This window comes from Dermacentor andersoni, chromosome 4 (assembly GCF_023375885.2).
Source record: "Dermacentor andersoni chromosome 4, qqDerAnde1_hic_scaffold, whole genome shotgun sequence".
Lineage (NCBI taxonomy): Eukaryota > Metazoa > Arthropoda > Arachnida > Ixodida > Ixodidae > Dermacentor > Dermacentor andersoni.
In genome coordinates, this window is record NC_092817.1 from 32,586,378 (window position 1) to 32,611,321 (window position 24,944).

The window sequence follows — 24,944 nt, forward strand, 5'->3', positions numbered from 1 at the left end:
GTAGCATTGCTGAGCCACAAGTATAGGCAATGCATAAATAAAAAGCTCCAGGAATGGTGGCCATGCTGGCCCCAAACTTTCTTTTTTTTTGGTTTCATTTCAGCATGAAAAATACAACGTCCTAGTACAGTTCTGGTTCGATAGCCTGGTGGTGACAGCAGCCAGTAAATATCAACAGCAAGAACCCTTAGCCATTGTATGACACACGCAACAGACTGCACAGTTTGTAATGACAATAGTGCACTTAATGGCATGTATTCTGGTAAAACTTCATGCAAATTTTACACAATTTACACAAGTTTATTGGACAAAATAAAGAGAATAATTATTAGTCCAAGGAGCAATAGCAACAATTTATTTGCATAGCAAATATGCAGGCAAAGTTTTGGCAGTGCACTTTTATACAATAAATGCATCAGACTTCATCAATTTAACAACTGCAGTGATGGAAATGTACTCATAAATATTAGATAAGCATAAGCGCTACAGTCTGCAGCCTCCTTCGTCAGTTAAATCAGAGGCAGTATGGCTCGAGTATTTGCTACAAACAAAATACAAATGATAAGAGCGATTAATACACAAAATTAAGATCACTGACAGTTTCAACCATGAACGATGACTTGTCTAAACAATGTCAAACAAACAATTCAGACATCACTATAAACACTAATAATGCCTGGGTCACTCTAAACAGGACATTTTCCACATTTCTGCACAGATATTACAACATAATAAACAATAAGTTGCAAATCAGGCTTAGCTGATTATGATGTAAGCATAAGGGCTCTGAACACAAACCATACCAACAGAAAAGATTTTACAGCATTTGTCATTTTGCGACGATGTTACCATGAAAGAAAAGAATCTCCGAAGCAATTTTTTTATCTTTCACAGAACTTCACCGAGAACCATACCAATCTGGAAAACATAAAAGATCAGTACGTCTTTCCCAGAGTCTTCTTGTGAACTTTTCTTGAAGAAAGCTCTGTGAATGTTCAGTGAACTTTTTTTGTAAAAAATTCTAGTTTTTATCTCTAATTTTTACTAGGTATACTTCAGCAAAGATCTTCTGGCAGAAAGCTAATGACAAAAGAATTTCATTTTCACCATGAAAATGAGTATAACAGTGATAAAATAGCAATGTTGCAGATGGTGTGTCAAGAATCTTACGTCAATTGTTGCCATCTTTGGTACCATTGTTAATCCACTCTCCTTAAAAGCATGTACATTGAAAATTTTACTCAATAAAAACGGGACGTTTTGCATGCTTAAAGCAATGTGTGTGGTGCCCGTTAGCCTGCCACAAACCTTCCCCTCAACAAATGGTGGTCGGTATCGTGACATACAGCACTTGTGTGCACCACCTCTTACATTAGGTAATGCAAACTGCAAGATGAGTATGCAGCGAACAGTGCTACGAAATATGTCGCCAAGCACAGGTGTGCCTTCAGTATGCGTAGTGGTTAACGAGTTTTCACTTGCTGATAACATGTGGCTGAGCAACCAGTTTATAACTGCTCAGCATCAAATAGGCAACAAGGACTATCCAAACTGACACAAACAGAAGGCAGTAAAGGCACTCATCGAGCTGTGTTTTTTTATGCATCAAGCTGCATTTTATGCACAAGACAAGCTTCACAGCTGAAATATTCTGCATAGCACCTGTGCATATTGCACTATAGTTTGCATCCCTAATTCAGCATTAATGTGGGAATATGGGCAAGTTGGTTAATATTACGAAAAAAAAAAGCGGCACGAAAATGGAAAGGAGGGTTGGCTTTTGGAAACGTTTGTCTGCGAGTCATCACCCTGTATTGCTCCGTTCTTCATCCTGCTTTGTGCCATTTCCCCTCATTGCTGCTTACAGCCCCAAGCCAGCAGTGTATGAAAATCATAATTTGAAATAGTCTAATAGCATAAGTTTTTGTGACAAGTTGGAAATCCATAGCAGCTCCTACTAACATTTAAAGGTTCATCTAATGGCTTGCAGCTATCCGAAAGCAATGACCCAAGTTTGCTTACATTTTTGTCCTTTTTTAGCCAGAACTGCTCTTGTAGGAACTTGCAACGTGGACAAAATGCAGCAACATTTAGGACACACAAACATGTTCTTCCTTATTGTAATGCATTCCAAATGACATGACATTGCGGATAAAGATGAGACGCCATGAAAGAGATGCAGAATTAAGCTTCGGAGCGTTCTAGCACTTCATGAGGCAGGTAATCTGTGTCAGAATGCTGTTTAAGAATAGACACACAATGTGCTCAGTGCTTCATCTTTTCTAAGATGGGTAGTATCATCTCAAAGGTAGGCCTTTTGCCCGGGTCCTCGTTCATGCAGATACGAATCAGCCGGCTCATATGTGGCGATATTCCTGGTGGAATGGTCACTCGCAGCTCTTCCAGGGCGACCTACGGGGAAACAAACCAACTTTGAGCACATCCATTTTCGAGGTTCATTCAACAAAAACTGTAACCTCAAGATACGAGACGTTACAAACATAATAAAAGCTGGGACCCAGGATTAAGTCTAGGCATGAAAGGCCTCGTGCTTAAATTAAATTGACAAAAAGCAGGTATTTGCTTTTTCAGTGCAGATCTTAAAAGGCCGATTATGCCCAGCGATAAGTACTTTTGGCACAGTGTTGAACATACATCTATGCATACACGATATGGTCTTAATATTAACTGAAATAGTCAGCATATATAGCAGAACCAGCTTCTTGTGTATCAATGCAGCATTTGGGATAAAAATTATGACTAGTTTTAATTCTTAAACAGAATGCCTTTCCCTGTGCACATATAGCGGCATGAAGGCACTTCTACCTTTTCGACTTACAAAGGCGCTTGCACGTTAGCTGCACTTCAAAAAAGCAAAAAAAAAAAAAACACACACACACACACATCGCGTAACAAGGACACGTGAGGAAGACCACACCCTATAGGCGTGCATGACTAAACAGAAGTTGCAGTGAAGTAATCCTAAAGTTTCTTTAAAGGGACACTAAACGCAAATACAGGTGAACCTCGCAGTAACGAAATGGGTGGGGAAAGCGAAAAAATTCGCTTTCGCGAGAATTTCGTTGTTGCGAAAAGAGACAGCACAGATAGGTAATGCATCGCAGAACAATACTTTACTGTCGAAATTCCGTTAGCATACTTTGGCAAGCTTTACTCGAGGATATAGACCCACATTTCCGAAAGTACAAAGTGTGCCACATGTATCTACCAGCACTAGCAGTACTGCCACGGCGCAGTATTCTCGGTCAATTGCTTTAGGAGATGCGATCATTTTTACGAGATTTTGCGTAACTCGGCACCGGACGCAGATTAACAGCACATGCAGCAGCAATTCTCCAGTGCATGCTGTTGCCTGTAGGCGCCGATGTGTCCGGTGCCGAGCATGAAAATGATCGTATCTCGTGTACCCGAAGGCGAACGATCGAGATAACGGCCCTTTCGTGTAAATCTACGTCCGGCGCCGAATCCGCACACTATGCCTGTCAAGTGGCACAAAAACCATCGTCCTTGAAGCAAGGGATGCATATTCCCGGACGATTGCTCAATCATGGTCCGATGCGTGATACTCCATATGCTGCGACCGCCATCTCAAGCGCCCTTGTCGGTGGGACGTGGATTTCCTTGTTTATGCTGCATTTTTCTCAGCGAGGCGCACATTACGCAGTGCACTGCCACTATCGGCTATTCTTGTTCGAAACGTGCATTCAGTCTGCATTCAGTTTCGTCTCACGCGATTGGCCTAGGGCTCGCCAAGTCGTCAGTCGTGGGGAATGCAAACTGAATGTGTGTTTCGAACAACGATCTACGATCTTGCCTAGTAGGCGTACAAAACCGTTTTCACATGTTGGTAGCAACATGCGTGCCGCTTCAAACGGGCGATCAATAAACAAGATAACAGCCATGACATGTTTATAGCGCACCGATAGCTTCCTGCGCTAGGTTGTTTTTGTGAACAAAAATGTCGGTGCCAACACAAGTGTGATGTGGTGCTATTTTACGTAATTTTAGTGCAAAACAATCCCATTTGAGCACATTTTGGAGCCTGCTAGCCTTACGCGAGTAGATAATATGCGGAGTTACGTTTCGGCAAATTTCGGTAATGCGGGATTGCAGTACAGAGAACCAGTACAAGCACACCGCAGATGAAGTTCCAAAAGCGGGCGCTCGCCGGCGTTGCTGAGAGGTATGAAATGCATTGAATCTTATGGGCGTTCACTGGGGATACGAAAATGTTTTGTTGTCACGAGAATTTTGTTGAGGGATTTTGTTGTCACGGGTTTCGACTGTATTATGTCTAACAGACTGGTAAAATGCCATTCCAACCCCACATCGCACGTTTTATGCTAAGAAAATGCTTAGATTAAGAGAAAATTGCATCTAAAGGCTTCGCATTCCTCTATCACAATTCATATCACCCGCCACTAGTGAGGAGATGTGACATTGCATACAACACAACTGCTTTTTCTCCAGGCGGCGCTGCGGTTTCTTGGGCAAAATGCGACAGTACAACCAGAAACAGAGTGAATTATACACAGCTGACAGCATCAAGACATCACATGGATGCGGCACTTTCTGTGGCTTGCAGAAATTGCACTTGTTGCCCAGAAATTCACACGGCAGCCTGCCCATTATTGCGCGATTGGGCGTGGCCCGTCTTGATCTGAATTCGCTCTTGCAACTTGCTCTCCTCTGTGACAGCAAGAAATAAGTGTAAAATGAGCCTTAACTTCACCTCATCTCACAATGAGCATAAGGTATCCGAGATAATGTGCACACAATCTCGGAGGCCATGGAGTTACGAGAGTGTTTTGATTTGACGCAACAGGATCTGTCTGTCCCGTCACTGTCGCTTGAATGTTGTATGCATGTGGCTGACTCTTAGTTTGAGCTTCACGAGACAGCAAAACGAGCGCAGCACTACACGATACAGAAACTGCCAAAACATGAGTGTGGGTGGCACAGGGTCTAGTGAGAACTGAATCTTTTGTCGTTGTTAAGGGTAACCTCAATGAGTTCTTTTTTATAGGGATCAAATATAACTAGACAAGTAGCATGTTTTCCCACCTTATAATGCAATGCAATGATCTTTTTATTATCAGTGGTTGAGTACTAGTGACAGAATTATAATAATGAGTTGCTTTGTCATCGGTTTAGTACTAAAATGTCCTGGTAAAGTATGAAGTAGTGTCCTGCATTTAGGTCAATTTCTCGCTTACTAAAGCTCTGTTTACGATAATATTAATGCCTTCAATGTTTTTAGTATTGATGCAAAAGCATGAAATGGCCCATTGAGCAAAAAAGTCAGCGTCAGCGGCCTGTAGCAGTAAAACAGCAGGTGAATTCCCATTGGCTGCGATGCCTTGACGTGCGTCTCGACGGGGCAGAGTGGGTGAAAGGAAACACCTGCTGCCGTGTCAGTGCATGAGGTGATACATGATGGAAGAGGGCATCGCCGCAACGTCACATCACCCTTAATCTTGCTCGCAGAAGCCTGTGTTATCCGCGTGTTCCATGTCTGCACAAGCTCTCACCTGCGTTCTATCTGTGCCTTGGTAAGGACAAATCAAAATGTGTCGAGCGTCTCAATGCGCTCACTTGCCTGCGAGAAGTTCATAACTCGAAGGACTGCTCGGCAGTGTTCAATTTGCCATTAACGCTTTCGCATTTACAACTCATAAGAAGTTCCTTAGGTGTCCTCATATATTTAATTTATCACTTAAGCTTGACTTAATATTTGCCTTTAGTATTCCTTTAATTCTAACATGGAAAGCCTCTCCTGCATAGCTGTGCCTTGGGTAATGTGAAAGCTATTTAAATTACAACCACGGGATCTGCTCATTCAATTGTGCAGGGCTGCAAGGAAGGCCCCAATTAATAGGAAATTATTAGCCAGTGGTTGCTAACCTCCCTGTCTTTCCCTCTCTTTTCTTCTCCTCCTAACTGGCATATGAGTATGTGTATTACAAGGCATATCACAGAGGCACCATCAACAACAGGTAAACAATGTTTGAGCAAACACTGTCCGAAGGTTCTTATTGGTCCGACAGCCTACTTGAGTGAGTGCCATACCCTAGTAGTACAAGGAGTACAGAACCACAGGACAAACAGCATGAACAAGACCACACAGCAGCAGAATATTGGAACCTCAACCAGAGAGAAATGCAACAAAGGAGCAAAAACAGCAAATGGAGGACTGATGGCATTGGCTATATCCATAGCTATGGTGCCTCGGTTATGATTATGATAGTGATTATGATAGTGGGCATTACGTTTGATTTCAGTTTCACTGGTGAGGCACCTCTTGCGCTTCTTTGGAGCAGGCTAGGCTCAATTTTCCGCTAACATGCCATTTTGGCATGTACGGCGTAAAGGACTGCTCTTGGTGCAGTTTGCCACAATTGGCCCAGCTATTTTACCACTGCACATATCTTGCTTGCCGATCTTCACCTACCTTATTCCTACTGTCGCATTAGCTTTAGCTTCCTCCCAAACACAAAATCTGGAACAGATTCCCTATCAAAAGAAAAAGGACATGTGCGCTCATGTCGTCCTTGCCTTTTCCTTGTCTCTGTCTTCTTGTGCTGTAAATTGCAATTCCATGTCCCAACTCAAATACATGTGAAGCGCTCAAATGTTCTCGTTATAGGCAGGCCTATACTAAGAACAGCGAAAACACAGCACATTCAACAGCTGCACGTGTCCCACGCTTTGGTTGTATACTGTGAAGTAACTATGACCAGCTCTATCAAACTGCAGTTTCATTTCCCTTCTCATGCCCTTAGTGAGCTCTTTTATGTTCCTGCGTTAGTACAGCAAGTCGTTTTCAGTATTAAACTGAATAAAGGGAAAATCAGACATTCACCCGTTCGTAGCAATTGCTACAAAAAAAAACCCATACGAGTTCCTCGAAAGAAAAGCTTCATAGTTGAAGAAAAATTTGTCCTGGTCCGGGACTCGAACCCGGGACCACCGCCTTTCCGGGGAAGCTGCTCTACCATCTGAGCTAACCAGGTGGCTAGCAGATGGCAGGGCGAAGTCGAATTTGTCGACAACACGAAGCAAACGCAAGGGTTTGATGTAGTAGTTCTGCAGAAACCCGCAAAGTGGAGAGAAGTAATGAATAAAGGGAAAATCAGACATCCACCCGTTCGTAGCAATTGCTACAAAGGAAACCCATACGGGTTCCTCGAAAGAAAAGCCTTAAAGTTGAAGAAAAATTCGTCCTCAGATGGTAGAGCGGCTGCCCCGGAAAGGCGGTGGTCCCAGGTTCGAGTCCCGGACCAGGACGAATTTTTCTTCAACTATGAGGCTTTTCTTTCGAGGAACCCGTATGGGTTTCCTTTGTAGCAATTGCTACGAACGGGTGGATGTCTGATTTTCCCTTTATTCATTACTTCTCTCCACCTTGCGAGTTTCCGCAGAACTACTACGTCAGTATTAAACTGCCCAACATTTTCCTAAGGTACACTGTATGCAGCATGAGGCTTTTATTAACATGGTACTGACACAACAACCTAACGTCTCGAATACATCTTAGCAAAAGTGCCTGCTCTAGAGCATAGCTTTCTTATTGTCTTTCATTTAATCTTGTGCTCTTTCTCAGCATGTATACATACCAACTAGCCAAGTTTAAGTTTTCCTTTCTATTATTAATAAGAGTCTCAACACTGAAGAAAAATACAACAAGCACAACTTCCTCATCATTACCAATTACATGACAGACTTATCCGCCAGCAAATATACCATACTTTCAATGCAAGCAAAAGTGACCCCATTGTTCTTGAACTTTATGAAACTGATACCATGAACAGTGAACATGGTGGCTGTTGCTACATACCTTCATGCCAATTTCCATTGGAGACAGGTCAGCAAAAGGAACTTGGCGGGTCGCCAACTCCCACAGCAGTATGGCGAAGCTCCACATGTCAGCCGCCTTCCAGTTCATCTCGTCCTGTTTCTTCTGCAAGGCTGCGATGGTTTTGATACAGACATAAAAGTAGGCGACCGCAATATAAAATGCAAACACGAAAGCACAATGAGAGAATGTGGTGCACTAAGGAAAAGGCAGAATTTTCACAAGAAGACACGATGACAGGTGAAGCTAAAAGGAGAAAATTAGCAATGGCAAGATACAGTACTTTTTTTTTTCATAATCCAGCACCTACTAATGCAATGCAACTTGTAATGACGTAAATATAATATGAAAGCTTTTGTTGAGCACATGCAACTTACAAAAAAAGAAAAGAAAATCGTGCAAAGTTGTCCTAAACATTCACCACTCTTTTTATCCATATCACATTGCACTGAGCAAGGTCTCTCAGTTTCTGGCACTAACAGTGCACTAGCAATACTTGACCACCTATGTACTTATGACCACATGGTGGTGCAACGCTGCATGATAGATAGCTAAATTATGACCTGCGAATGGAAACGAAAATAGTTGCACTAAAAGCTAACTAAATGAAATGCTATGATATCTTAAAAAAATTATGGGGTTTTACATGCCAAAACCACTACCCGATTATGAGGCATGCCGTAGTGGGGGACACCGGATTAATTTTGACCACCTAGGGTTCTTAAGCATGTACCTAAATCTAAGTACACGGGTGTTTTCGCATTTCGATCCTGTCGAAATGCGGCCACCATGGCTGGGATTTGATCCCACGACCTTTTGCTTAGCAGCGTAACACCAAAGCCACTAAGCAACCACGGTGGGTGCTATGATGTCTTGGTTTCAGTTATTTATGTATGTAAGGAATGTAAAAGCAGTAAAATAACGAGGCTGCATCCATTCTGTTCACATCCCATTCATATTCTATAAAAACAAGAAGAAAAAAAAAATGTCTCTGCTAGCAAATTGAACATGTGTGTTAAGAGTAACAAACAATTCTCCATGTGTTTCAATAGTAATACCACATGCTTTCCACGTTCCATTTATGGAAACAATGAGCAATCAATATAGAAATCATGTCTCAATGATTACACCTAACATGTTTGGAATTTTTGGAATGTGTACAGAACTGTTTCAACAAGGCCCAGCCCATAAAGAAGAGGCATGGGTCAGGTTCATAATGCTGCTATCACGACTGCATTCAGCTTTACGCAACTTCAACTCGCCCTTAAAATTAATTATCCATTTGCAGAGCTCACCTTCAGGTGAATACCAAGCAGGATGATACATCTTTCCCCGTTCTTGGAAGGAAAACTTGGTGTCGGCCATGTTTACGTAAGCTGTCATTTCCTCATCCACCTGTCAATAATAAGATAGACAAGAATGTCCTTCACGTTCGCTGACCAATGCACCATTGAATGTAGTGCACAAGCTTCTGCTAAGATGGCATGTGGGGCATCTAGAAAAGACAAAGACAAGGCATTGTGCTCTGCAGCCCTTCTATACATCCTGCATGCCATCATGGCACTATAATGCTGGAATAAAGTGAAAATGGAAAGGAACCTCCATTATGTGAAATCACAGCATGTGATAGCAGCGTAGCCGGGCGTTGAATATGCTGTCGCCCTAAAGCCAAGCATCTGTCAGTCACTCATAGGTTCCATACACAGTTGCCAACTTGGAAATGGAAATATGCCTTCTTGCGTTTGAATTCTGTTTTTGCATAATAATAGATAATGTAAGCATAGAAGGTAACGCAACCATCCCATGTGAGTGGTGAAACAAAGAGCAGCATGCTGCAAGGTGAGAACTCGAGTGGGCAAATGAAAGGAATCCTGCACAGGAAGTTGATAAAACTATATATACCAGCCTAGCTTCAGAACTCCAGTAAATGTACGAAGACTATGACTAGGACATAGACAGTACAACATTTCTATCGCACTTCTCTTCCTTTTCACACTTAGTGGTTCTACCAGCATGCTGCCTTTCTTATTACCAGGATCAACTGGTCTTGAGCGGTGGGTGATAAGGAAGGAATAGGATCAAGCAAAAACAATCCTTACAGTATACCCACAAAGCTGTAAGAACACAAAGTGCTTCAAGCAAAGTAGGCCTGGAGAATGACGATTAGACAGCAGCTGCATGCTTAGTGCCTCCCATCCATCAATTTATCTTAAGAACCAGTTTTCAAGCAAAAGGACAACTATATAGACTTGTTAGTATCACTGATACCTACCATCAGGGAATTGTTCTGGATATACACTCACTAATTAAGTCAACTTGTGCTGAACTTGAGACCACCTTCATGGTCTGTTGGAGCTGATGGCTATAAATGGCTGCAAACTAAGATTAGTTAGCACACTGGCAGACTGCAGGCAATCCTAATGTGCAGACTCTTGACTGTAACTTATTACGTAGGTGAGTACTTAGGAAGTAAAATTTTACCAACAACACCTACTGTGATTAACACTCACCATGACATGCTTGCTGCTCAGCTGATAGTTTCGAATCATGGGCTCGAGGGTGTGCAGGAAGGCCATGCCGCGGGCAACGTCAATGGCAAACTTGAGTGCCTGCGCCTGGTCCACCACCATCCCTATGATAGACAAGGAAGATATCCTGCATAAACAACTAAAGCAGACACAGCACTGCAGGAACATTCACTCCTGACATTCAAAATGATGCTGAGTAAACTTGCCCAGAATGTACAGAGAAGTATGCCTTCTATTTTTCTAAGCTTTTCAACGAGATCTCATTTTTCAAGAGAATCAACAAATAATACTTTAGACCTGCAGTAGGCTTGCCTTCGTATTTACTGGTAATGTTCTCCATTCCTGTTCGAGCTACTGCTCAGTAAGTTTTTTTATGAAAAAAAATCATGCACAATTAGGGAAACTGTATGATGACCCTTGCTCTTGAATATATGGCAGTCCTTAGACAGTCACAGTTGTAGCATTACTTTTCCAATGCACACAGTTTTCAGGCCTTAAAACGCAATTCGAATGAATAACTGGGGGGCTATTCTCTAAGTGTCCACCTAGTGGGCATGTCCATTTCGTCTGCTACTGAAGTGTTGATTGGCTGAAGGCGCTTGTCTCCTTCTGACGCCATACCCCAGCCCACCTAATCAGAACTTCAGCAACAGATGAAATAGACATGCCCACTAGTTGGATACTTACAGAATATCCCCCTGTGCTGCAGTGCAAAGAAATAACTAATTAATGTTATACATGCTTTCTTTAGTCAAGTTTTCAACCACTGACACTATATTTTACGATCTAGTTCTAGCAGTTGCTAACCAAGATTGAACATGCCGTGTTCTTTAATGAATTTGCATAACAAGCTACCACTGTTTTATCTTGTGACTTCCCTACACCTTTGTGTGTTGCAATTGGAACAGTGGTGTCATGTGGCAAGATTTCACTGGCATAAGGCTTATTAACCTTATAGTAGTACTTGTCAATTTTAATGACATTGTCAGCATGAGGTGAAGCTAAAAATTTTCATAGTTGCTCTCGGAACCTCTTATTTTATGATGACAAGAAAAATAACACTAAGAAAAAGAGGGTGAAAGACTTGATAAGAGACAAATGATTACGAAATGCAACATACACAAAACAAACTCATAAACACTGCACAAACACCTGTTGCAATTGGCAAATATGCATGTTTTCTAACTAACAACTGTGGTTACGCATGTGGTACATATGACAGATTATGCATTGTCCCATTGTCAAATAAAAACCACTCGTCAGTGTCCAAATATCATTATGGCGTTCGTCCTGTTTTGGCTAATACCAGTCTTCATTCGCACAACGGAGGCGAGAAAACATGAGATAAATTTTTTCAAGGCTAGAAGAGCCAGTGCTTGAAAAGAGGTTCAGGTGATGGTTCAATGCAATCCTGCTGCCAAGATTGCACAAAGGCGCATCCCAGGTATGTACAGTGCTCAGTGATTAAAATGTGATAATCAGCTCGCATGGAGGCTGGCATGTTTTGCACCACCAGTGGTCTCTGGGACAGTTAGCTGGAACATTGAGGTATACGATAAAGGCAAGGGTCTTTTTGATGCATTGCGACTGCATTTGGTCCCCCAGCAATCACCCAGTGTGTATCGAGCTTGAATTGCTGGACACTCTACCTAGTGGCCACAGCGTTGCACTACTGAGTTCAAGGTTGCGGGTTCAATCCCAGTTGCGGTGGCCACATTTCGATAGGGGCAAAATGCAAGAATGCTCAAGTACTTCTATTTTGGTGCACATTAAAGAACCCCAGATGGTCAAAATAATTCTGGAGTCTTCCATTCTGGAGCACCTCATCATCTGATCAGTTATGGCAAGTAAAACCTCAAAATTTTTAGGTATATACCTGATGATCCATGCAGGATGTCGAAAAGGGAACCATGTGGCAGATACTGCTGCACAACAATCAAGTGCGGAGGGCGGTTGACGCAGCCGATGACTGGAAGGACATTAGGATGCGAGAAGATGCGCAGTCGTGGATACTGGTCGTTGAAGTCTCGCGAGATGCGTGGTGTCACTTCACCCACCTTGAGAATCTTGGCTATGATGTCATTCCCCTGCCAGGAGCCCTTCCAAGTCTGCATAAGAAAGAATGGTGCAGCTTAAAGTGTGTTGGAACTGGCACTGGTAGAAATTAAATTACAGCAGATTTGTGATAATTCAAATGCTTTGGGTCCAGAGACTTCTGACTGAAATGCCAGAAGTGTGAATTATCCAAATTTGAAAAAAACATCAAAACAGAAAAAATTGTCAGTATACAAATGCACAATGTGAGGTACATCATACACAGTATGGAAGTAAGCAACTCGTCAATGAACTGTTTCTTGGCGGAAATATGAGAGAGAATCTCTGTACAATGCAGGATATTAGACCTGTGGTTGCACAAGTGGCTTAGTGGTGCCTACTTATAGTGATGTTTGTCAATAGATGCAGTAGCCTGAATATCAAATGCAGACACGCTCTGACTATAAATGCATTATGAATTTCTTATCCATTTCTGGCAACACTGTTCTGCTCTGGGGAGTTAAAATGGTAATAAATTAAATAAGATTGTTTTATTTTTAACTAAAGATGCTCAAAATGCCTAGAAAACACAGCCTGCTAATCACAAGTTTGAGATTTGTTTGAATTTGCCAGAATCTTAAATTATTCAAGTTTCAGTTATTATGTGCTAATAATAAGCATAAAGTTTTAGTTATTACGTCTCTCTTCTCCCTTCTCTCTCTAGTTATTACGAGCTAACGTTAAGTGCAGGTGCGCATGCCTTGTTAAAAAGTTCATTAACCTCACAGAAAAATTGAATCCCTGCCCAAATACCTCTAAGTGTTAAAAGCTTGCTTTCTCTGAACAAGAGAATCACCCTAATGATTGATGATCATGTTAATTCGAAGTTGAAAGTCACTCAGGCACATTTTCAAAGATGGGGGAGGAAAGCAAAAGCATTTGTGTACTGTGCACTGCGTGCACATTAGAGAACCCCAGGCGGTCTAAATATCTGAAGTCCCCCACACTACAGTGTGCCTCATAATCAGATCGTGGTTTTGCATGTAAAACCCCAGATATTTATATTTATTATTATTATTTTGTCATCTCCAAGAGTGTTGGGTTATTAAATACACTGATGAGAAAAGAAGAGGAAAGATAAATGCTCCCTGGAAAAAGGTGACAGCATGACAAAAACATGCTCCTACTCTGTATCACCAAGTTCTTTTTAACCTTTTCAGTGTCGGGTTTTTTTAGGAAGTGATGCACCCCCAGTGTCATTTCTTTTTTTTCATGGATACTATAAAACGAACAGAATGGTTTACTTTTGGCTATGCAGAAGGGAATAAATGACTAGGATAATGGCAAATGTGGCCTTGGTATGGTTCCCACGCTGCTATCTTCGTTTCTTTTTCCTACCTAGTTTCGTTTTCACGTGCACGCAGAAAAATACCGGTACATTAGTGACACTGAAAGGGTTAAAGCAGTACTTGTTTACAAGGGGGTTAAGTGCCAAACAGTAAAAGTACTATACTTTCAGAATGAAACACGACAAGAAAACTTTTCACTTCATATGCTCAATTACTCGAGAGTGCCACATCATGTCGCTACAAATATGTTCACTAAAGTTTACGAGCCGAAATTATAATGATGTCAAACAGAGTGCACGCCAGTGGAAATGAAAGTATGCACATTCATCATCATCATCATCGGCCTCTATTTATGTCCACTGCAGGACGAAGAACTCCCCCAGCAATCTCCAATTACCTCTATCTTGCGCTAGCTGGTGCACGTTGGTCAGTCCTAAATTGACACCTTGCATGCAGTGAGAACAGTACATCACTGAATAAACATGAAGATATGAAATCATGTGGATCAGCTCACCTCTCCAGACGAGGTCGATGCAATCTGTTGGAAAAACTTGAGCTCGTCCATGTTAATGCCCGAGTGCCTTGAAAGAGTGGCATCCCCTGAAACAAAGCAGTAACGCAATGTAAATTAATAACAGATGCACCACCTAGTACACTGCCATGAGTTTTGTTTGCGATGCTTTTTGAGCTTCTGCTTTCGCAATGATATCAGTGCTGTAATGCCTCTATAATATCAGTGCTGTCCTCAATTTCTGATTCGGCACCATCGGGTTTATTTATGAGCATGACTTGCACTCTTGGGGCAGAAGCGTTGAAATAGTTGTAGCAGCTTCTAGCACAATTCACCTGTAGCTTGAGATTGTGCAGTGTTGCACCAGGGAGCTGGTGTTACAAATGCTGGTTTTTCTTGAATGTATGCCATTGATAAGAGCTAGATGTTTGTTGCAACAATACCTTAGTTTGGGTGGATTGGCCAATCTTGACAGTTTTCATATAAACGCGCTAAAGATGAAGACAAAAGGAACACACATGACATACGGCGCTCGTTCTGTTGTATGTGTTCCTTTCACCTTCGTATTTAGCGCATTTTTATGAAAAAAAAAAGTGGTGCCTGTAGGTTCGATAAATGCTGGTTGCGCAAGTTGTTACGTACTGGTTTTGCCGAATCATCCACTCATCCACTAGCTTGCCTAAAAAACAGTTTACTTCTGACTTCACGTGTTTACACTACCAGCTAATTTGCCTGTCACTACCATGATTTGGCAATGTTATGTATGGCCCATTAGATATTTGAATTTCGTCTAGTGTTTTAAAAAGAAACAACAAGAAAATACAAACAATAAAGCGAATAAGAAAAGCCACACAGAAAGCACTGGCCCAGAGCTAAAATAAGTGAGCATTGCTTGCCGCATTCCTGTTTTCTGAGAAAGAGATAGCTGCTGGACAGCATTTCACCATTGGCTTATGCTTCTCGATGCACATTTTGCACTGTTTCCTTAAATTACGCTTCTATGTATCTGCAATGTATGCCTGAAGCAAGCAAACACACCTTCAAGTTCAAATTCAAATGTTTGCAAATTTGTGAAAAGATTTCCAACACCCTTATCAGTTCCACTATGACCACACAAAGACAACACACTGCAACATAGCAAAACATGCGACGCACTAGCAACACATCAGCAATCGTGAAACAGCTCCATTTAAGACTAACCATCAGAGCCACAAGAAACTAACAAATATGTACAACATAATGAAATGCACACGAGTCCTATTATAATTACAGCTGAAGGTAATTTTCCTTAAAGCGGTTAGCTCATTCCACCACCCATCTTCTTCCTTCTGTAAGCATTACTTGGAAATGCACAGTTTCAGATCTATTACCAAAGAAATCAAGTCAATAAACAAGCAATTAAATCAGGCAGAACAGAAAAATGGGCTAGTTGTTAAGGAATAGCTGCTGTGCCCTGAAGCAAGGGAAAAGAGAACGAGACACAAGACAAAAATGATTTGGACCACAAGTGTGGAAACAAGTTGGCTATTTCTTACACGTCCCAGCAGCACTTTACCGAATGTTCCAAGCACCATGGATAGGGGAAAAAATAGTGCACTCACTTGTCCTTGTTTTGGTGCCAAGCCAATTTTGGTCCTTGTAGTAAACTTTCTTCAAATCCTGGCCCGCCTGCTCAGCCACCTCTGGATCACAGGAACAACATTTGATAACTTTAGATACTTATGCACAGGTAGGCCATAATGAAACATGAAGAGAAAAGAAACAGACCAAGCAGGTCATTTCCCTTTCCAAATTCAGCGGAGTGCCTGTGAAACTGCAGTGATATGCTCACATACACCAAGTTCTGAGGTTAGCGCACCTTTAGCTTTACTGAGATTCCACATAACGATAAGTTAATTATGCATATTGCTTTTTTTCTTACTATTGGTGTTTTCGTCCTGGCTACCTGTATATAAAATATGCACTAACAGACAGCTGATGCACCCAAGCTCACCTCTCAAGCGAATTCCCATGTGACCTTTGCATTTATCGAGCGGCGTTTCACCATACTTGTTTGCAATGGACACCAAGGCACCACTGGCAATCAAGTCCTGCAGACACACAAACACAAAAAAACTGTAACAAGTCGTGCTATACACACTTTCAGTCCAATGCAAGCCATAATGCATAATTCAAGGGAAGAAAAGCAATGGCAGAAATATGTATAAGGGATAAGCACAGATGGGCTCTACCAAAATTAATTCCAGAAAACTTGCCTCTGCTATCGCTTGGTATCCCCAGAAGCAAGCATAATGAAGTGGTGTATTTCCATGCTCATTGATGGCATTGACATCCATTTTGCGCTTGAGCAGCTGTGAAAGAATGAAAGAGCAATACTATAAGAAGACAAAGAACCATAACAGCCATAGTCCCATTTGAGCTACAGAATGAGCAAGTAAGTTATAACCACATGCTCCAACACAGGTCACTTCTCTTATGACCTGTTCGCATTTGTAGAGGTCAAAGGGCCTACTGCAATGTTTCAAATGTAACCTTATTTTGAAAATTGTGCCCTACCAAAGGCCACGCTGGTGACCTTTAGAGTGCTCATTGAACTGTTTCTGTATACCTGTGCCACACCAAAGTATTAAAAATAAAAAATAAAAAAAATATGAGCAGACTTTGGCAATTCTTGTGGTCTCACCTCAGCACATTTACTGCAACAGAACTCCCTCCCTTGGCTACTCCCTAACTTCATGCAAAGCTCCTGCAATTATGTGTCAGCTCCTGCATTTACGTGTCAGCTCCTACAATGGCACATGATGACACAACAATGGTCCCATTACAGCACATAGTGGTGTAATGGAATGGACAGAGCAAACCCTGTTCCATGTTGTTCCCAGGGTAAAAAGTTGCTTAAGGTATCTGTTTCCTATGCTATAAACTTGTGCATGGATTACGGGACAATGGTGCACACCCCAATGCAATGGCATGGACGGACAGACAGATAGATAAAACCCTATTCTCAGCACTTCAATGCTGTTGCAATAACACATGTCAGTGCTGCTCTCTCCTGTCTACAGCTGTTTTGAGCCAATCATTTTTGGAGGTGTACCTTTTGATGCACGCTAACTGGCTAAGCCCGCTGAAGCAAATGTTTTTTCAATGGTTTTATGTTCACAGCGCACCAAATAGTTAATAGTTTAATTTCAATTCTGTGCCTATTTCTATGGTTCATTTTGTAATAAACACATCATTCAATGTGCCAGTTCTTGTATTACCTGTTCACATATATTGCACCTTGCAAAATCCCTGTAGTGGTGATTACTCTGTGTCTACACACACACACACAAATGAAGTAATTCTTTTTTGGATTCAGCAATTGTTAAGCTGGAAGAAGTGCAGGCACACACACACAAACAAATATTTAATGCCACGTTGAGGTCGGGCACCAGCCTTTATCAGAAGTCAAGGCCAGTCCTGGCCGAAATGTTGAACTAAATGTCCACTTGTTTTTGTACATCGGTCTAGGTTTCTTACATGGCTTGTATATATTTATATATAATGTGAACAACAGAAACACTGGGATGTGAACAAATGATTATCACTACTAGCTACTACATTGATGCATCATACTGTTCGTTGAGTTGCACAGAAGTGCAAATGTCGGCAGAAGTGATTGAACAAGTGTAGAGTCCAAGCTTTGCAATCTCGCCCACAAAACTGCTGCGAATGAACCAAGGCAAATAATAATGAACTCTATAGCAACTCATGCAAAACAGCCATGGCTGTACGTAGTAATGACAAAGATTTTGACACGCTTTCTGGCACCTAATACAAAAAGGATTACCTGGAATGGTTGGTTATTTTTTTTCCCCCTTTTCCTTTACACACCATCATGAATTAAATAAGGTAAGAAAAAAAAAATCGTGGTCACTAAATAAATAAGTCGGATAAAAGTTTTCGTGTTATCAGCCTCTGTTTCAGTAGAGGTTCCAAAGCATATGGCCGGTCACACGTGACTGGTCTGCGAACTTTTTGGGAAAGAGTGTGCATACGTCACTTACCATGTGCACAATGTCGCGATGCCCATGGGCAGCTGCCAGGTGAAGCGCTGTATCATCTCCCATGTTGGTGGCATTCACTCGGGAGCCCCGTACAATGAGCATGTCCACAATGTTTGCGTGACCCTCTTTGGCAGCCCAGTGAAGTGGACTGAAGCCATGGTCGTCCCTGTGACAGCAACATTTATGTGCCAACAGTGTAAACATACACAGGTTTATGTAAACTGAAAAGCGCAAGTATAAACCACACATGTGCTGTGGAAAAGTTCTACTTATGAATGGACTGGGGAAAAAAAAGAGCAACTTTAAAGACGACTGGGCAAAAGTAGAGCAAATACTTATTTTCTTTTGAGCTGTCAAAAGAACAGACGCCACGTACATACGTCTAAAGTAAACATCGTTTCTACCTAGACGTAGCCTATTTACCTGCACACATAGAGAGGCAGGCCAGTCATTGCAGAGCTCGCTACACAGATCGGAGAGTGTAAAGGTGTCTTGCACGAATCTTTGGCGTAGGCGTATAACCGCTACACCTCCTAAAAAGGGACTGACCTCAAACTTTCCGTAGTAATATCATTTGACTCCGCCATGTGCGGGAGAACACACATCGAAATAATATTGAATGACAGATGATTGAATCCTGTCTTTCGTAACGGCCGCAATTAATTCTGCTTTGTGAACACTGCGTCTGGACGCGCGTAAGTTGACGTGCGGCTTCGACTCACCCCTGATTCATGTCATGTTCGGTGTCGTCGAGCCAGACGCGCACTTGGAATGCGTTCCCCTCGCGACACCAATGAAATATGTCCTCCATCGCTGCGGGTTTACTCGTTTACCTAGAAGTAAAACATTCGTGAGAACTGTTTGACAGATCAAAACTCCTAGAAGAGCACTATGCGAAAGTTAAGTTCTAGCTGCGAGGCCATGCAGCAGTCTAGAAAAGCAGACAACAATTCCATCAGAGCTGGCCAAGGAGAGAGGCGCTTTGAGATCTTCCGTCGCAACCACTCAGCCGCTTGACAACAAGTCGCTGTATTATGATACCGAAGCAACGACAGAAAAAAGTTAGCAGTGAACTCACCTGCGCTAAAGAAACTGTATCGTACACGCCCAGTCTCGGAGAAACATCCATTTACGGCGCAGAGTCAACCGGAAGTGCAAAATACCATTACGGAAGTGTGAGTGAATTGTTTGTTATGGTTATGGATTGTGAAGCTTGAGCAGATTACTTTATTTGCTAAAAATAGAAGGACTGAGCAGTTTAAGCCAATCGGTGAATGCGTTGCGATTTCCGAAGATAAGCTAATTGTATTGAGTCACACTTCAGCGGCTCCCTCTGGACGCAAATTGCAGAAAGTAGATCGCGCCAGTCAGTCCGCCCGCAGCATAGCGGCTCTTCCCACTTTTCTTGTCGTGGAGAGTTTGTTGCTGCGGCATAATAATTCCAAACCTGTGTTGCGTCTTCACCGCTGGCTGCCAACAACGATGTTTTCCATACTGTGAGAGGTGAGAAACTCTCTCTGAGGTCGTGAAAAAGAACGACAAGTTTGTTGAGCGATCGCGCCGAACGCCGCGAATATTTGTCAACTCTGTCGACGTCTTGCGCGTCGCTACATCTCTCACTTGTGTTTCAATATTTTGATCGTGTGGCAGCCGTCAGCATGGAAGGTACCCGCCTTATCCGTCACCGCTGCCGCTTCGCCTACAGGAAAATAAGAATCGCTGCTGTCGTGCGCTTCGAATAGTGACCTCTCTCCTTGCCTGTTGCGTATGTTTGTATTGGTCGAGTTCACGCGGCGCTGTCCATAAATGGAGCATAAGTTCGGCATCATCTTTGCGATAAGGTGTGCGAAACAGCTGCGAATCCCGTTAAGGCTCCGCTGACTTGCCGTTTGTCGCTTTTCGTGAGTGCCTGCCGAGCGTCTTCGCGCACAGTCCAACTGTTTTTGTTACCGGAGCAACCCGTGTAGTTTATGACGTAAAAGAGAAAACCAGATGAGCTGATGCTCCGAGTTGCGCGACGTCTGCGATAAACCAAATATCGAAACAATCTCGGTGCGACCGCGGTCGACCGAAAGGACGGGGATAACGCTTCTTGCATATTTGCTACTCCCTTTCGTGCAAGTTGCCGCGCGTTTGTCTTTTTATTTCCCCGTTAGAGCCGCCGCAGATCGGTTTGTTATTGGGTCGCGCTGTTGTGTTGCCTTAGCAGATGGAAGGAGGGGCGCTGGAATACTCTGAGGAGGTTACAGCCATTCCTTATGTGCACAGGTCTCGCGTTCTGCCGCAAGCACACCTCGTAGTCGGCGTTGAATATGGGGGTTGAATGCAGCATTTCTTCAAGTAAGGTCGGACCGTGCTCTGCGGGTTGGAAGTAAAGAAGGTGACGTGTTTCCGTGTTCGCTTTGTATCGCAGCTGCTGCGCTGTAGAAATTTTGACACAACGTTTGCGCCCATGTCCAGATGATGACCGGACGAGGTGTCGTCGACGATGATGACGACGAGACTACAAGCTCGAGCGAAGGCAGCAGCTCCTCTTCGGACAGCGAGACCAGCGAGGCTCCTCCGAGCGCGCACAACGGCACGAAGGCGGTCGTTCCCCCCATCCGCAAGGATGGCATGGGTACGCTTACATTCTTTGTTTTCTATTTTACACGAGTATAGGTCGTTGTCAATTCGCTGTGCCAGCCGTGACTGCGGGTTACCCTGCTGCCCAGTGGTGTCTGTAACAGAACACAGGTGACTCTGCCTTAGCATAACTGAAGCGACCCACAAATATGTGCATGTCTTTTTTGTTAAGACAGGTGCCAGGAGCATAGCTGGTTGTATCTGTAATCGGTTCAAAGCATATGCTATATGAAAAATTATCGTAGCTTTCTTTTTCCAGCATGCTACATGACTAGCAGCAAAACTTTTGTGATGTGACAGATATGTTATCTGTTTTGTGACCGCCATTACGCCTTTTTTGTAACCACTCATTTGCACACCAACTCTGCGAGATAAACATTACAACCTCTTCACTCTGTTACTTATTGTTCTTAGTCCACATTGTTTCCAGTTGAGGAAGAGCAAACACATGTATCTACTTTGCAGTGCTTCCCTTGGTCTCCAAAACTTATGGTTTCTTTGATTTTCACATTTGCTGATTATATTGTTCATGTGCGCAGCATGAAGGTTAGAGTGATTACTTAGCTGTCTGAAGTGCTGTAGTTAGTATAGTCTGCTCCCTTCCAAACTTCTGCATGTATAGACAGAATTAGTGCATAGCTACTGTATTCATGCTCAATTTAACATTTTCCTTGTTTTAATACTTTGCAGCTGTCTGTGAGCGATGTGGAACTGTTGGCGTGAAACATGCATTTTACTCCAAGACGAAGCGTTACTGCAGTGTCCTCTGCTCTAGGGGCCTTGTCCGAGCCGGGGGTGGAAAGGTTAGCCATATAGCCTTCAATTCTCCTTGCTTTCTTCATTAAAGCCAAGCTGTACTACCATACACAAGAGTGTGGGGCAGCATACTGGGGTGTTGGATCATTGCATGCACGCACGGTTGGACGCTGCCTATTACAGACACGTGAACCATGGAATAATTCGGGGTAACTGGTTGTAATGGCTAAGTAATGGAAAAAGGGCAGCCCTGTGTTGCATATAGCAAATGGATGAAGGCAGTATACAGTGTGGTTCGCAGCTAAAGAAATATGCCATAAAGCAGCCTGCAGTTCGAAGGTGAGCCACTCGTGGTTGCCATCAAAAGTGGTGTTGATGCACTGTGTGTGAATGGTGCCACAAGTAGGGCCAAATACTGCAAGCTGTGTGCAGCAAAGCTGGGCAGTTGTAGACTTGCTGCATTCCTTGCTCTTGTTTGCCCTGCAAATGGACCACAATGTAGGTAAACATAGGTGCAGGAGGCAACATAGATTTGGCCCTTCACTTGAGAGCATGTTGTGGCTTGCCTGTTGTGACACGATGTAAAACTCCCCGCATTATTGTTTGATCTTGCCTGCTTGTTCTCGAATACCTAGTTTCACAGGTTATATTTTTTTTTTTTTCAGCTAGCCAGACTTCTGCTCAATCTACAAGTGCTAATATATGTACCTAGATAATTTCCATAGCTCGCACAAGACACTTTGTGTGTTTTATGTTATTCTCTTCTATTTTTCCCTTTGTGTTGTCTAGACATCGTCCTCGCAGAACCTGACCAAGCGTCCTGTGCCACAAGCACAGCGAAATGCTCCACACATTTTAAAGCCCAAATATGGTGAGCCGAATATCACTGTCACTTTACTTTTTCTGAATTCTGATAGTATTGCCGATTCATGTATTAAAGCAATTACTGAAACAAGATACCTCTTTATGTGGCAGTTGCTTGTGCTGCTCGTAAGTACCTGTGCCTGCATTCACAAAAGTTGTCCGGTGTAAATGTTGTCCATGGTTGATTGAATGGTTTTGCTGTCATACTGATTAAAGCCAGCATATGAGGAAATGTGCTTATGGAAGTCAAGTTATGTAAATTCTGGGCCTTGTTTATTAGGTGTGAAGTGAAGGCAAACGTCTGCTTACTTGTGCACAGGATACACTTGTGGTTTGTCTCTGAAAGCAAAGTGGGGAAACCATGGTCATTTTCTCCAGCAATCCTATGAAATCCTCAAAACACTACAAACCAGCCTAATGCTGCTTCCTAAAGCAGTCTTGAATAAAAGAGCGCTACGAAGACGCGAACTAAAAGAGGAACATGTACGACAGACAAGGCGCCTCTTTTAGTCTGCGTCTTCATAGCGCTCTTTTCTTCAAGTATGCAAAACCAACTCGCCCACATCAAGCTTCTGCTGCTAAAGCAGCGAGATTCCAATACATAGCAGGTTTTCCTCCTCAACCAGAACTTCTTCTTTCATATGTTCTTCTATATTATTTCCCCAAAGTGCCAAAGTGGAAATCAAACAAGAACTTTAACATGATTTACACTCATAGAAATATACTTAAGTTACAATGCATGCAGAGATGTTATTTTTCACAAAAATGTCCCAGAAACATTGTCTGAGAAGTTGTTGCTTAAACGAGTGACAAGTTGTTGTCACTCGTTTTTTCTGCCTTTTCTGGCTTGCCAAGCGGCTTCTTGGGGCAAGAGTGGCTTTATTGGCATTGCAGAAGTGTAATTTACTGACACAGCTCCTTCGTGCCCTTTATTAATGCCACTTTAATGCTGTAGTTATGCCTTCCACTTTCTGTGCTTTCAACATAACCAAGTGAAGGAATGTGTGTAGTGCTTGCTGTGACAACCTTGTCTTCTGAATGTTTGTTTGGCCACACAGAAATGGTAACTTCCTTTGACTGGAAGCCCTACCTAATGAAGAGTGACTTTATGGCAGCACCCGTTTCCTGTTTTAAGCATGTGAGTACCCACTGTCCTGAAGTCTGGAAGCCAAACATATTTTCCTGGTACTTTAGACTGTGGTAATGCTTAGCACTTAGGTTAGTGCCTCCTTTCCAGACACACTTCCTCCTGGCACATGGCCCTCAACTTGTATGGCACTTTCATCATGAGCAAGCGCAATCGAAGTAGTTATGTCTACAGAGATTTGTGGTGTAGCCTGCCACCAATAATTTTGTCACATTCATGACATATAATGCGTCATGTGCTTAATTATTTGCAAATGTAATTACACATTTTCTGATATCTCGTGGTGCACAGGTACTCTTATTGAGTGCAACATGGGTTGTTATCCAGTTACTCTAGTTGAGTAGTCATTTGCTGTTTGCATTATTTAGTGAACTTGTTTTAGCAGTAATGTATGTCCTATAGCATGTTTCGTGGTGGAAAACAATACTCAATGGTGGCATGCTTTCATTGTCATAGCGGAACACTAGTTGAATTATGCTGAAGCTCCCTGTATGAGGTGTTTAGACTTGTCACTCAGCAGCCAGAAATTTTTCAAAGACTTACAAGGCCAGAACTCTGAGGACAACAGCATTCCAATGTGAAAATCGCATTATAAATAGCATGTCAAAACAGGGCCGATGAGCTCATTCTCTGCATATATAGTTGTGTAATTCGAACATGGTTCAACGAAAGTAATGCTAACGTTGACATCTTGTTTTTCAATAATTGCTAAATTAATATTTGAGCTTGTAATGAGTGCAGTCAAATATATTCTTGAGCAAAATACAATTACAGTTGCAGCCGGTTCTGTTTTGTTGTTTTTCTGTAATCTGCGTAAGACTAAATTTCACATAAGGTCTGTAGGTCTGTAAAATCATGAGCAATGACTTCCTTAGGGACATATTGCACCAGGACACCAGCGCCTCTGTCAGTATCATGTCACGGATTTAAAAAAAAAAAAAAAAAAAATATATATATATATATATATATATATATATATATACACACACACACACACACAGTGAAACCTCGTTATAACGAACAGTTAAAAAGTCGGAAATTAGTTCGCTATATCCATAATTCGTAATATAAAATTTCGTAAAAAATACATGCAAGAGGAGCAAAATTCAATCAGAGAAGGCACAGCAAATCGAACGATGCTTACTTGCGTCACGTTCATTTATTTACGCACAAAGAACTGCGTTATTGCGGCCTGCTTCTTGGTGTTG

General features: G+C 42.4%; 2 protein-coding genes across 6 annotated transcripts in view; one reads left to right on the plus strand and one right to left on the minus strand.

The window, feature by feature from the left end:
* Nucleotides 1-332: 332 nt before the first annotated feature.
* Nucleotides 333-19,527, minus strand: Ilk (integrin linked kinase). Its single transcript, XM_050183908.3, has 12 exons — nt 19,423-19,527; nt 19,067-19,177; nt 18,345-18,510; nt 16,554-16,649; nt 16,292-16,388; nt 15,900-15,980; nt 14,302-14,387; nt 12,281-12,512; nt 10,387-10,508; nt 9,172-9,271; nt 7,859-7,989; nt 333-2,412 (listed from the first exon to the last, which is right to left on the minus strand). The coding sequence occupies exons 2-12, from the start codon at nt 19,153-19,155 to the stop codon at nt 2,266-2,268; spliced, it is 1,347 nt and encodes a 448-aa protein (XP_050039865.1). The 5' UTR covers nt 19,156-19,177; nt 19,423-19,527; the 3' UTR covers nt 333-2,265.
* A 160-nt stretch (nt 19,528-19,687) lies between these two features.
* Nucleotides 19,688-24,944, plus strand: part of LOC126536869 (MBT domain-containing protein 1-like) — a 50,070-nt gene continuing 44,813 nt past the window's right edge. For 2 of the 5 annotated variants that reach the window (XM_050183896.3, XM_050183898.3), the window contains exons 1-5: nt 19,691-19,847; nt 20,805-20,964; nt 21,660-21,772; nt 22,515-22,596; nt 23,648-23,727. In XM_050183896.3, coding sequence (XP_050039853.1) covers nt 20,805-20,964; nt 21,660-21,772; nt 22,515-22,596; nt 23,648-23,727 — 435 coding nt within the window. In that variant the 5' untranslated portion in view covers nt 19,691-19,847. Of the gene's footprint in view, nt 19,848-20,612; nt 20,725-20,804; nt 20,965-21,659; nt 21,773-22,514; nt 22,597-23,647; nt 23,728-24,944 lie in introns of all 5 variants that reach the window. The other 3 variants (XM_055073586.2, XM_055073587.2, XM_050183899.3) reach the window with 3 other exon arrangements.

Coding starts and splice junctions, on each gene's coding strand:
- Ilk (XM_050183908.3), bottom strand. CDS start 19,155: ATGGAGGACATATTTCATTGGTGTCGCGAGGGGAACGCATTCCAAGTG. Junction 16,650..18,344: donor ATCGCGACATTGTGCACATG/GTAAGTGACGTA, acceptor ATTCTTTCACAG/CTGCTCAAGCGCAAAATGGA. Junction 14,388..15,899: donor TGGCACCAAAACAAGGACAA/GTGAGTGCACTA, acceptor GCTTTGTTTCAG/GGGATGCCACTCTTTCAAGG.